Source organism: Cynocephalus volans, chromosome 13 (assembly GCF_027409185.1).
Source record: "Cynocephalus volans isolate mCynVol1 chromosome 13, mCynVol1.pri, whole genome shotgun sequence".
Lineage (NCBI taxonomy): Eukaryota > Metazoa > Chordata > Mammalia > Dermoptera > Cynocephalidae > Cynocephalus > Cynocephalus volans.
Window position 1 is genome coordinate 12,307,965 of NC_084472.1, and position 13,814 is coordinate 12,321,778.

At 37.3% G+C, this 13,814-nt stretch overlaps 1 protein-coding gene across 1 annotated transcript; it reads left to right on the top strand.

The window, feature by feature from the left end:
• The first annotated feature begins 3,834 nt into the window (after positions 1 to 3,834).
• Positions 3,835 to 8,905, top strand: MYL12A (myosin light chain 12A). Its single transcript, XM_063076545.1, has 4 exons — positions 3,835 to 3,961; positions 4,951 to 5,149; positions 5,589 to 5,750; positions 8,398 to 8,905. Exons 1-4 carry the CDS (start codon positions 3,959 to 3,961, stop codon positions 8,568 to 8,570), a joined length of 537 nt encoding a protein of 178 aa, XP_062932615.1. The 5' UTR covers positions 3,835 to 3,958; the 3' UTR covers positions 8,571 to 8,905.
• Positions 8,906 to 13,814: the final 4,909 nt, after the last annotated feature.

Consider the following 13,814-nt stretch of genomic DNA (forward strand, 5'->3'; position numbering starts at 1 on the left):
GTAAACTTTCCCGATTCAAGAGAGTTTGCGCAAAAACCGAAGCCCACTGTTCCCCCCTACTGCACCTGCTCTTGCAGCTGTGTGGCTATGTTAGTAGGAATAACCAACTCAAACTTGGAACTTCTTCAGTTCAGTATCCGCTCCTGTAATCAGAACTTTTTTCCTTAAGGGATATTTGGACAAAGAAGGGTTTGGAATTTAGTTCGCGGCTCAAGGAGAAACTCATGAATACAATACCGTTTCCCTTTTGGGTGGAGACATAGCGCTAAATCAATTAGTCAAAGAAGTGTTTCCTTTTAGAGTAGCTGAGTAGATATATGAAAGCATATATCGGTTCTCTAGAGACCTTTGGAACAGAAATACGGGTTCAGTTAGATTTTAACTTCTTAAGTGCAAAATGTTTTATATCTGAAGGTGAAGAAAGCGAGTATTTCTTAAATTGCTGGTATTTGTTTCATGTCCTGGAAGACCTTTGGTAAGAGTTAACCAGAAAAGCGTTTCATTTTAAAAAGCGAGGCTTCACTGGCAAGTCGTCCCTGACAACTAATTGTTTTTGTCAAGTCGTAAGGACTTTTGGGTGTGGCAGTCTAAGAGAACTAATCCTACCTTCTACCGGAAGTTTGCATAAGAAATAAAAACTTGGTTTGGTTAGACGGAAGCACCAACCTGAAAAAATACTTTAAAAAATTGTGGTTAGCACCAAAAAATTGCTTAAACTTAGCTTAGGAAACAAAACAAAACTCATCGACTAAATGAAGCAGTAGATTTGGTCTGGATTTGGAAAGCAGATCAAATGCTAGGTCCTGTCATACTGTGCATTGTTTTCTAAGATGAGAGTTTTCATTAAAGAATATATTATATCTCCCAGAATATTATCAGTTTGCGTGTTCGTTCTTTAGAAAAAGTTTTTAGATTATTTTACATTTTTTTACCGTTTTGTAAATGCTGGCCTCTAGGATTAGAGCAATCTGACGTATATATTAGTATGGATAGTACCATTCTGTAAATGAAACCATAGTTTCCAGAGATTCTGCACAATCTTCTGGTTGCCCTTGTTTCGGGAAAGCCTCTTTGAAGATCTCAGTCTTCCATTTCACCCACCTCCTACTCTATTCTAACATCTTCTTTAAGCATAGTTTGTATCCCTCCTTTTGTCATAGCCCTTAATGACTCTCTTCCTATCTCATTGAGCTAAAAAAAATAAAAAATAAATAAAATAAAAAATCACAAATTCATTGCCACCAGCACTCCCCCACTTCTGACTTAAAACAAGGTTATGCTCCTTTGGATCTGTAAACTGAATCTCCTTGACCATCCTTGACTGCCCTTCCTTCACTTTCTCATGCATCTGAAATCTTCATATACTCGTTTAGTAGAAGCCTGCTCTCCATTTTCTCCCTGCTTTCAAGTTTCATACAACAAAAACCCCTTCACACCAAAGATCTTTCATTAAATGCCTCAGAAATACTCAGCTTTATAAGTGAGGATCCTCATACTTTGGAAATCTCAGGTGTTTACCAGATGATCTTCACATCCTAAATAAAGAATACTTATACTGTTGTATGAAATATTTTCAACTTCATTTTATCCTAGCTTTCTAAACTTCCGTGAGAGTTGTGCATTTGCTGAAGGCTTGTTACATGAAGAATTACAGCCTCTCTTTTTGAGGGAAAATGAAATAAACAGCGAACTAGAATCATAGCAAAGAGGACAATGACAATATCAAAAATGATCTGCTCCTTAAGATCATAGCCAGTTTCTGATTTGACTCCTTCCACCAGTATTTATTTTACCCACACTTTTAGTTTGGTAGGAAAATATAAACCACAGTTTCTTTATTTTGGAACAACTGACTGTGAAGCTGAACTCCCTGTCTGAAAGGCTCCAGGTTTCTGGTGGAAGATAAACTTACGAATAGAAATCCATCCTCTCTGAAAAAGTAAAGGCCCAGGTAGTAACTTGCCCAACATTACACTACCAGTTTTTGGTAGAATTAACTACCTTAATTTGTTAGAATTAAGACTAACACTTGAACTTCTTAATTCTAAAGATGTCTTATAGCTTCTAAATTATACTGTGCAGGGTTTTTCAAGGTCTTTTCCCCACCCCCAATATCTTTTATTTACTTTATTTTATTTTATTTATTTTTTTTGTCGTTTTTTTCGTGACCGGCACTCGGCCAGTGAGTGCACCGGTCAGTCCTATATAGGATCCGAACCCGCGGCGGGAGCGTCGCCGCGCTGCCAGCGCAGCACTCTACCAAGTGCGCCACGGGCTCGGCCCCCCAATATCTTTTAGAAACTCAGAAAGAGCTTTTCTGAACTCAGTCTCACAGTATTTGGTTATCATGTACTAACTTATGAGTTATTTTTTATTACTGTCACATTATTTTAATTTTAGAGTCATGCCTCTGGAATGAAAACTATGTGACTCATTTCATAAATTGAACCAGTCATCTCATTTCTTTATAGTTCCCTCCCCAACTACTTTATAGTTCCCTCCCCAACTATATTTTAAGCTCCTTGGAGATAGGACAGATGCTACACATTTCTTAACTCTTAACTAGTATTCAACTCTAATGACATTTGATACATATTAGTATAATTAACTGATCATATTCAGGTTGATAAGACTAAGTATTGAATGAGCTAAACAAAAGTTCTATGTGAGACCATTGTCAATGCTGACCAAAAAAACCAAAAAAAACTTTTTAACTTTTAAAAACTATTTATAGTGCATTTACAAATTCAAAATGAATTATTAAAAGAATAGGAAATACATCAAAATTCAAAAAAATAGGATGTATATTACTTTACAACCAAAACTAAACATTTTAAAAACATATCTAGAGGGACACCAGCCAAATTTAGTAACATGAGATTTTGTAGATTAAAAAATCAGTTATGTCAACCATCTGACCTATAATTCTCATCAGTTTCTTTGTTCTTGAAATAACTGACATTCTTCATCATAAGGGGAAGACAATGTTGTCACACAAAACAGACTATTTTTAAAGATGTGCTTTGGCTTGCAAAAGCATGATGTGCCCTAAATATTAAAGAGATTAAGAACTGGTAAATATGTGTCACTCCCTGGGTCTCAACCCCATGTCCCAAGTCCTTGAGTAAACTTAAGAGATGGAGGAGTAATGTACTCCATAACTCCTTATAGTTTTTAAAACGACATTTAGAATAGAGGGGAAAAGTACAATTCTACGTAGTTTAAATAATGGGATTTACTGCCCCCTAAAGGTGTTACAGCATGAAAAGAGGTATTCATTAATGGCTTAGGTAAGTCATGAAAAGCAGCCTCCTAAAGGATGATTAAAGAAAGCTAGGAATTCAGGAGTGTAACATCTGTGCCGTGTAGGGTATAGGAAGGTACTTCAAAAAGTTCATGGTAAGATTTGTGTTATTTTTTAATTCTGTTTTTCAATGAACTATCTGAAGTACCCTTGTATCTTTCCATTGGTACATTCCAGGGTACCGCCTAAGAGTGCTACATTGGATGGACTGCAATTTGTGACCCCACTTTGTGGAATTTCTTACTAAAATCTGAAAACAGATTTAGCTAAAAAAATTTTTTTAGGCAGAGCTTTTCTAATTGTTTCCGTAATTGAATTTAGTCTGGGCAATGTGATATAGTCAAGGAAAGAATGTAAGTAATAACTTTAAACTCATAGGAAACATTATATTCTCAGGGTCACTTTGGAGTGCTGAGATCTAGGTTCATTCTTTGCAGTCCACAGACTTATTTTTAGAGCAAGGGCATAGTGTTTTGCCGCATCATAGCTAAATGTTTTCAGAACGTAAGCTTTAAAATTGTTATGCTGGTCAGAGAATGAAATCAGTAGTGCCTATTTTAGACCTGCTTGAAAGAATATAACTCAATACAGTGTCTTACTCTTCTTGCTGGTTAGAGGTTTTGCAGACTGCCATCTCCACCTGAACTCTGAAGGATGGTATGGTAGAATTTTATTATCTGATGACTATGGGATTTTTAACTTCAAACAAATTTTTATGGTCTTTTAAAGATTTAGTGTTGAAAGCAAAATTGCCTTTTCATTTTAGGTGTTATTAGACTTTTTGTTTTTTAACTTAAATTTTACAGGGATAAATTTAGATTATTAGAGTTTCTTTACCTTTTAAGACATTTTCTAAAACTTTAAAAAATAAATTGCTTTAAAAACTTGTGCTCTGATTTCTGTTTAGAGGTCTTAGTTACTTTAAGTGATTTACTGTGACTGTAGTGCAAGAAACTGGTTTGGATAGTGCAATGTCTATAAAACTTAATTATAGATAAATTAACTTCAGTTTTCTGTACTTTTCCGTTAGCCTTTAAACAAATGTTTTTTAACTCCTTTGAGACCAGAAGTGAGGGTACAATAAGAAATGTTAGTTGAAAGTGGAAGAATAATATTTGGCAGTAGAGATTAGAAGATGAAAACCTGTTCCATCAGTTAGTCTTCCTTTCCACATCCTTGCCTTTCTATCCTCCATCGAATAGGACAGCCTGGTTACCTAAGGTGTTTTGTTCTTATTTTTTATTGTTATTAAACCAGTAGATTTGGTTATAAATTGTTAGGTTATATACAGCAATACTGGGGATATGTGTTGTTGATGTGAGCCTTGAATTAATGTTGGTCATAGTTTGGGATTCAAAATTAGTGATGAGCTTTGTAAAATGTCACAACTACTAAGGGTGAGAAAAGTCAAAGCACAAGTGTGGTTTTTCTCGGTTAGTTTGGTTCTATGTGTAATGGTTTTGATTAGTTTACAGGGATTTTTAACAAGTGATGTTACCCTGCTGAAGATAGGTAACATCTTTCTAAGTAACTCAAACATATCAGGAAGATTGACTGAATTTACTTTTGTTAATCATTGTTTTGATTCAAACTTAAGTAATCCTTGATGTTGATTTTGTTTTTCTTGTATTTCTTTTTCTAATTAGGATTTAACCACCACCATGTCGAGCAAAAGGGCAAAGACCAAGACCACCAAGAAGCGCCCTCAGCGCGCAACATCCAACGTGTTTGCCATGTTTGACCAGTCACAGATTCAGGAGTTCAAAGAGGCCTTCAACATGATTGATCAGAACAGAGATGGTTTCATTGACAAAGAAGATTTGCATGATATGCTTGCCTCACTGGGTAATGTTTAGTTTTAATAATAATATATTGGTCAGAATTTCCATAATGCCTTTCTTATTTATTTCATGTGTCTTAAAGCTCTATGAAGCCAGTGTAACAAGTCTACTCAGATTCAAATAAAGTCCACAGCAGCATGTCCCTGGGACCACCTGCAAATTCTTGGCCCTGTTGGGCTGAGGGTCGTGATATAAAAACACTGATATTGATTATGAAAGCAATATTATTCCTTCTGACATCCCAATGGAATATCATAACAATCTCCAGATTCTTAATATAGGCCCTATTCATTGAGAATATTTTTTTCCCAAATGGTTTTGCTGTTGTGAATGCGAACAGAAAACTGTATGAATGATTATCTTTCTTGCCAGAATGTTTACCATGATGAATAGTTGATGCATTTTGTAACATAGTTAAAATTATGACACTCTTTTTTGTTTAGGGAAAAATCCAACTGATGAGTATCTGGATGCCATGATGAATGAGGCTCCAGGCCCCATCAATTTCACCATGTTTCTCACCATGTTTGGTGAGAAGTTAAATGGCACAGATCCTGAAGATGTCATCCGAAATGCTTTTGCTTGCTTTGATGAAGAAGCAACTGGTAAGTCACAGGTAACCTTTAATTATAAAATGATTTAATTTTTAGTTATGGTAACTAAAATATGCAATAACTTGAAATATAATAACATAACACCCTCAGGTTTATACCACACCTATTTTTTTTGGACAGGGTTCTCCTTCGGCATGTTCATCACTCACTCTGATGCCTCTGCGCTTAAATGCTAATAGTTTGCAGTTTAATAGGCTGCATTTTAAAACCTCTTTGGTAACTTATGTTACTCCTTTACTAGAATGTTAACCCCACAAGGGTCAGGTGCTCAGTAAATGTCTGTTGAATGAGTAACTTTTACCAGAGTAATCTAGGGTAAAATGTAAATTGTTACAGACCGTGGCACCAATACAATCCTGTGTTTATTTATGAGGTATCTCTCAGCTCTAAAATTGTTTAAATTTGATATCTGACCTCTATTTTAAAATAAACCAAGTAGAGCTTAGGCTTTGGAAGTAGACTACCTGATTTCAAAATCCTTCTACTACATAATAGCTGTAGCTGTGTAATTTTGGGCAAGTTACTTAACTTCTCTAAGCCACTGTTTTCTTATTTGTAAAATGGGCAATAATATCCTATGTCATAGTGTTGTGAGGATTAAATGAGAAAATGAGGTAATGTACATAAAGTACTTAGCATACTGCCTGGAATAGAGTTGAATCTCAAAAAAATAAAATGTTAACTAGGTAAATACCTGATCCTTTGGCAGAAGTGAATATAACAGAAAACACATAAGGGAATATTTCCTAAGATCCCCAATTCACATAGCGTGGCCAAATGAGAGAAGGAAGGAAGGCACGCTCTTTGGTTAGCTGTATTACTTGGACTAGTTTAAATGCTGTCTGATTGGCAGGGCCTCCTTTCAAGGCTCCCCACAGTATGGCCTTATTTTGACTTTTCAAGTATACCCAACTTCACTATGCATTGTCATGCTAACTCGCCTCCACAAGTTCTTGTTCTACCCCTCCTTGTCATACCACCTCTTCTCTCTCCTTTTACAATCAAAACTCTTTAACAGTTTTTTCTGGAAGGGGTAGGGTAGAGGAGGAGTAGGCAGAGGAGACTTAAGTTTTTGTTTTCCCTGAAGATACTTCTTCTGTATTGCTTTAATTTTTTATTGTAAGCAGGTGTTACTTTTTAAAGGAAGAGAATAAAACTATACAAGAATAAAATGTCCTACCCATTCTTCATACTTATCTCAACGGTCCCATTCTTTACAGAGCCTTGCCTGCGATTTCTTACTATTTTCTCTTAGCCCCCAGGAAAACTAAAAACCTCTCCATTCGTTCCACCTCCAAGGTATTTTATTTGTATCTTTCTCCTGACACATACTCTGTTTGACTTTTTGTTTTTAGTTGTGTACTTACTCCTCATCAGGGTTTCTTTCCACTCCCAGGATAAAGGTTCTTTGTCTTAAACCATGTTTCATTCCCATCTTCGTAACCTCTTCTAGCTCCTACCACAGTACCTTGCACATGGTAGACGATTAGTTTATGTGGTGGTTGAATAGCTTGGCTGGAGATGAGGATTTATTTCTACAAGCTAAAATTCTAAGATTTGGGGAACATTTTTTTTTTTTTAAATCTAGGATTGAATCAGCAAAAACCCCACAAATCCTAGAGATTTTTTTCTGAACTGATCTTATGCTTTAAACTCATTTTATAAAAAATATATTATCTGTGTATTAGCTTAATTTCCCATACAACGAAATTGTCAGATTTTTCTTTTTTTACTTTACAACTTTCAAAAATCTCTGTGTTTGAATTTGTCATTTACCACCCTTGGGATAGTACTTTAAGTGGTTCTCAATCATGTTTGCACATGCCAGTTACTTGGGGGCCTTCTAAAAATACCAATACCAGACAATAAATTGGGGGTGACATCCGGGCTTTTTTGTGTTTTAAGGTCGTTCTTATAATCAGGCAAGTTTTATGATAACCCTGGTATCAAAAACCTGGAGTAAAAAGTGTACCTTTCAGCTCATCACTATGCACCCCCGTTGCCTAGCACAGTGTCTGGGACATAGCTGATGTTCATATATTTATCCAGCACCGCACTCTCCCGAGTGAGCCACGGGCCAGCCCTGATGTTCATATTTATAACATGTTTTTTCACATGCTGGGCCTGGCCATATTTGTTGTTATATATGAATTAGATTGGTAAACCTTAAAAATCTCATTCTACATATGAGGAAACCAAAGTCAGAGGTTAAGTGAGATGCCTGAAATCACATAGCTTGTGAAAAGTGGGCTTCAAGACTGCAGCATTCTTTCCACTAAAGTACTTTACTGATGTTTATGATGTGGTATTGATTTTAGTGTGGCTAGCAGGTAACTGTTATTTGCTTATAGAGTAGTTATGACCATTTATGCTACCTTTAGGAAACATGAGGTTCCTTCCAGAGATCAGAAGATGGATGTGGAGGCAGATTGATAAAGCAGAGTAGTGCCACTAAGCAGCTAGGCATTTTTCCAGGCAGCTGTCTGCTGAGGCTCTCCCTTAAGTGGGAAGAAACCGTTTATTTCATATATTTGCATGTTTATAGTTTTTAGCATATAGAACTTGCACAGTCAAATGTAGATATTGTAATTAATCCTCAGAATAGTATGTATTCTGATCCCTGTTCTTTATTCTCCAGGCACCATCCAGGAGGATTACCTGAGAGAGCTGCTGACAACCATGGGAGATCGGTTTACAGATGAGGAAGTGGATGAGCTGTACAGAGAAGCACCCATTGACAAAAAGGGGAATTTCAATTACATTGAGTTCACACGCATCCTTAAACATGGAGCAAAAGACAAGGATGACTGAAAAGAACTTCAAATTCCAGCCAAACGTTTCTTGTTGCCACGTGGAGTATTTCTGAGATTTTCTCTTAGAGCCTGTTGCATGCCCTTAGCTTTACAGCTTTTGCCTTTCCTGTTGTATTTATTCTCAGCAACTTTGGGCACATGTATCTTTATAATCAGACTTGAGATGGGACTTTTTATTATTTTCAGAATAGACAATAGGGTAATTTAACTTACCAGGTCCCCCGCCTCTCCCTCCAAAATAACTGCAGTCCACAGAGTCAGTATATTTTTTCAGAGAAAGTTACTCACTCAATTTTTTCTGAACCATAATTAAACTTTATGATAAAACACTTACTTGTTTAAACTTCTTATTTACAAAGTTAGCTTTTGTTAGTTTCTTTATATCTTCCAAAGAAAGGCAGATGAGGTAAATCCTAGAAAATAATACAGTTGTTAGAACTCTCTTACTCCCTCCAGTTTTCCTAACAATCTTCTCTTCTAACTCGTATTCATTCCACCCCTCCCCCAAAAATCCAATTTTGACTACCCTAGTTATTTTTCTACACTTTGTCTTCCAGTTTTTAAAATAATTTTCTGTAGAATTTGCATATATATGATAGCTTCAGTAGGTTTAAGTCCTTAAGTTTGACATACTTGCCAACATTCCTACTTTATCTAAGTTTTTATACATTATTTCATGCCATTTAAAATTAGATCAAGCCACTGAGTGTAATTTTAATTTGTCCTATTTTTAAAACTATTTTAGCCTCACAGTTTCTGTAGAATGCTTCTACCAAAAAGACAGATTTTTGTGTTGTATTTCAAAGTGTTGGAATACAATACAGTATTTTTTATTTTATATAGTCTTTCCTTAACACAGCAATCCCTCTTGAAAGACTATTATTTGTTTATGCAGAGACTCACCATGAGTCCATGTATGAATTTTGGACATTGCTGACCTACCCACAATCAAAACAGCTGAAGCTACATGCCTGGGAAAGTGAGGTCCTTATTTCATCCTAAAAATAACTTCTGCTATTTGCAGAAATGCAGGACTGTTTCAGAGTTAATCAAGGAGTGGTAGACAGTTTCATTCTCTCTAGTCTTCAAAAGTCTGACTCTCACCAGCTTAGAAATATTTGAAACATCGGGGGGAAAGTTGAAAAGAGTTGACAGTTAGCCTGCAAAGCTGAGTAATAGATAATTACTCTATTAACTTTGTTTTGTGCTGCTATTAAACAAAGCTACCCTTGGACAAAACCATTACCTCATTCAATAAACAATTACTGAATGCCTTCTGGGCAGCAGGCCTTTGTACTCAGTAGGATAGGTATGCTAGGTCCTTTAACCTGGTAAGGCCAGCAATATAGAACAGGAGTAGAAGGACTAGTAACAAAACTAGTCCTTGACCCCTTCAATATTAGAATCTTAGAACCTTCCTTAATTCTTTGCTTTTTATGTGTTGCTGAATTTCATTCAGTGATTTAAGCAAAATACTTTTCCCAGACTATGACCATGGTGCTAAAATCTTGTTTTATTAAGTTTCCATTTCAGCTGAAAAAATTATCACCTCTGCTTTGTTAAATCTCTAGTGAAGAACAAATAACATTGTTTCCACTACAGAAAAAAAAGTACAACTAGAATGATCTCTTGCAGTATCCCTATTTCCATTTTAGATAAATGCTCAAAGAACCAGACTTCAATAGGAAGAGTAGATGGTCTACCTTGAATGAAATAAGTCTGTAGCTTCGTAATAGCATTCTCTGCTTAGTAATTAGGCTTTGCTTAAGCAAAGATGATTGCCAATAAAAAGCTAAAAGCATCCACTCTAAGTGGGTTTGACTGAAAAACCAGTCTTTAAAAAGTTTCCATGATGAAAGTCATACTTGAAACAAACCATTTCAAAAGTTCTGATGAAACAAACCAACCCAGTGGAGGCAGCATCTTCATCTAACTGCTTATGATTGTATTGTCCCAAATTTTATTTGATCAAGGAAGCTGTGACTTGATGACAGCAGGAATTAAATGCCACTGGGAAAAAAGAGTAAGGCCAGATTATAAGAGACAAGGTAAAAGCAAATTCTGAGAAGGAAGGGTAACCATTTTTTACAAAATATGAGGGGAAGAAGGACAAGAGGTGTAATATTTAGACTTAAGGGTCAGAATATGAAAGAGCTTGGAGGGGTAAATAGATCCACAAAAAGGGGGTTACAAATACCAAGTGAATTTCAAGAGTAAGGAGGTTAGTCCAGTAGTGTCATACCACAGAAAACTTGAGTATGGGAAAGTTTAAGTGAGGCCACTAGGTTGGGCAAGTCATTTAGTCACCTTTGCTAGAGCTATTAAGAGATTTGAGTGTAGAATCCACAGCGCAACACAAAATAGTGAATGATGCCTAGGTTAGGGAGTCAGGCAGACCTGCATTTAAGTCCCATTTGTGCTATATATGTCTTTTTAACCTTAAGTTATTTAACCTCCCTTGACCAATTTATTCATTTATAAAATGGAAGTAAGACTATTGCTCCTAATGGGAACATACTATTATATAAAGCAGCACTTTTGTGATTAAGAGCAGTGTGGGTTTGGAACCCCACGTGGTCGAGTGAATTCCACCCAGAATTTGACTAGCTTTGTGTCCTTGGGCAAGTGGCTCTTAAGTGTCAGCTTCTTCATTTGTGAGACAGGGACAGTACCCTCCAAGTTTGTTGTGAAAATTAGAAACACAAAAGGTAAATGGTCAGAGACACAGTAGTTTTCCAAATAGTAGTTATTCTTGTTCATTTTACCAGGGGGCCAGTAAAGATAAGGGTCAAAGGGTATGTCTTCAGAGATTCAAGCCTGTTTGTAGACAGAGAGGAAGAAGACAAACTAGAAGAAAACAATGAATTACCTTCAGGAGATAGGAAGGGAATGAACCTAGATCACATGTACGGTGATCCTTAGAAAAATAAAGATGGATTCTTGTTCTGGAAGGGTAGGTAAAGATATGAGTTTAATGGTGGTTGAAGATTAAGTAAAAGACTGAGGTTAGGAGATTCATAGTTGATTGATAGTAAATTATTTCAAACTAGAATTTCTTTATATTAAAGGGTCATTATGAAGATTTAATAAATAAGACTATGGCCTGTCAAATTGCTGGGTACCTAGTAGATGCTCATATAGTTTATTTTCGATCTCCTGAGCCAGGTCCAATATGCCAGACTTGTGTGTCTCTCATTAGGTCCTCCTTAAGTGTACAATTTCTTGATTTCCCTGAAACCTGGTTTTTATCTTTTTTGTCCTTAAAGGAATTTCTGGAGCTAATCCCACATTAAAGAAATACCCAGTTTTCCCAGTGCTGCTTATCCCATTTCCCCCTGCTCTTCCAAATTCCAAGTACCTGTATCCTTTTGTTCTAGATGTCTTTGCTCAAATATCACTTGTCATGACTATTCTCCAGTGTTTATCCACACACATTTAAAAGTTGTAATGTATATTTACAACTTGCTTCTTAGTTTAATATTTCTTAAATCGTTTTTCATGTTTGGCATAACCACCATAATTGTCTTGTTTTGAGTACAATACTTTTTCAACCATGCTTAACGATCACAATTATCTTTGACATGGATATGCCATAATTAACGATTTCCCAAGTGCTGGATATTTAAACAGCTTTCCATCACTAAATGAGTTTTTCTTTTGAGTATAGAGATAACAGTATACCTTGGAATTATTTCTTTAGAACAGTGCTGTCCAATAGAACTTTCTGTGATTATGGAAATACTCTATAATGTCCAATAAGGACACCAGCCCTAGAAATATATCTAATGCAAATGTGTCTACCCACATGTGGTTAGTGACCACTGTGTCCGACAGCACAGTTCTAGAAACTTAAATATAAAGTCATAGTACAGTCAGGGTGACTCAGCTATGATCTTAAGGTGGCCAGGGTGAGGGCTTATGGGGTGGTAATAGACTACACTTGGAAGAGCTCTGTGAGAAAAACCTAAGAAGCCAAATCTTCTGATGATCAGGAAAAATTATTTAAACTATCGAATGAAAGGGCAGACTGCGGCTGAGGGAAAGAGTAAATACTTTAGAACCAGATGTGACACTTCAGCAATCGCCTTTCAAGCACTATTGAGAAAATGCATTGTTGAACTGGATTTTAGAGCAGTGCTACTCAGATGAAGATCACAGCATCAGCATCACCTGGGTGCTTACTAGAAATTCAAAGTATTCTCCATCCCTGACCTACGGAATCCTAATTCCAGGTTTTGAGGCTCAAGAATTTGTTTTAAGCCCTCCGGTATATGTTGTTTAAGAGTATATAGTGCACTATAGAGTGCTGAACACAGTTCTTACCTTCTAGGAATTTCTGATTAAAGATTTCTAGAATATAAACGTCCTGAGGAAAGAGACAGTTATTCATTCATCTCCCCACCACCTGGCACGTTAAGGCGATAAGTGCGCAATAAAGATTTGCTATTAGGCTGACTGTCCTCAACTATCCTGAAATAGTGCTTTCATCTAGATTATTCCGAGGTAAGGGAAACCATCCTGAAGATTATAGCCACAAGCAATATCTAGAACAAAACCTGAATAATGCAGCTTCCTATTTTCCTTTGTTTTGACCAAGAGCGTTATGTAATGTGGGTATGCTCATGTATTTGTGTGCGAAGTCATCTCTTTTATAACTTAAAGGAAAGCAAATAATTTGAATAAAACTTTCTTGTGGTTGAAAGGGGATGAAACAGCCATAGGTTGTACTGGGTAAACCTTGTAACTTGAGGGTAAGGAAAGAGTAGGGTTAAAGAGTAGAGTTAAATCTGGCTGGAGTGAGGTTTGAAAAAGAGAAAGGGTTTGTAGAGCTGGCCGGAGGCCGCCCGCCCTCCTACCCTCCCAGTATTACGTGGGACATACCCTAAAACATTACTGGTTCAATCTGAGACTAATTTAACTAGGCGAACTGTACTATTACTTGCTAAAGCTGGCAACCCTAGGAAGGCCGCTTTTGGCGCAGGGGTCCCCCAAACCTTGGCGGGTGGCGGCCCGCCCGGGTCAGATTCCAGCGCCGGCGCCGCCCGGCCCTGGAATGCGGAAGGGCCGCGAGGATCGGCCGCGGGCAGGCGGGGAGGGAAGCGGGGCGGGGGGCGACTGCAGCGGCCGCGGGAGGTCGTGCCGCCACGGGTCGGAACCGGGACGAGGGAACACCCCCAACCAGGCCGCGGCCTCGGGCCCGGGGAACGCGCTCCTCGGAGACCCCCGAAACGGCTCTGCGCGC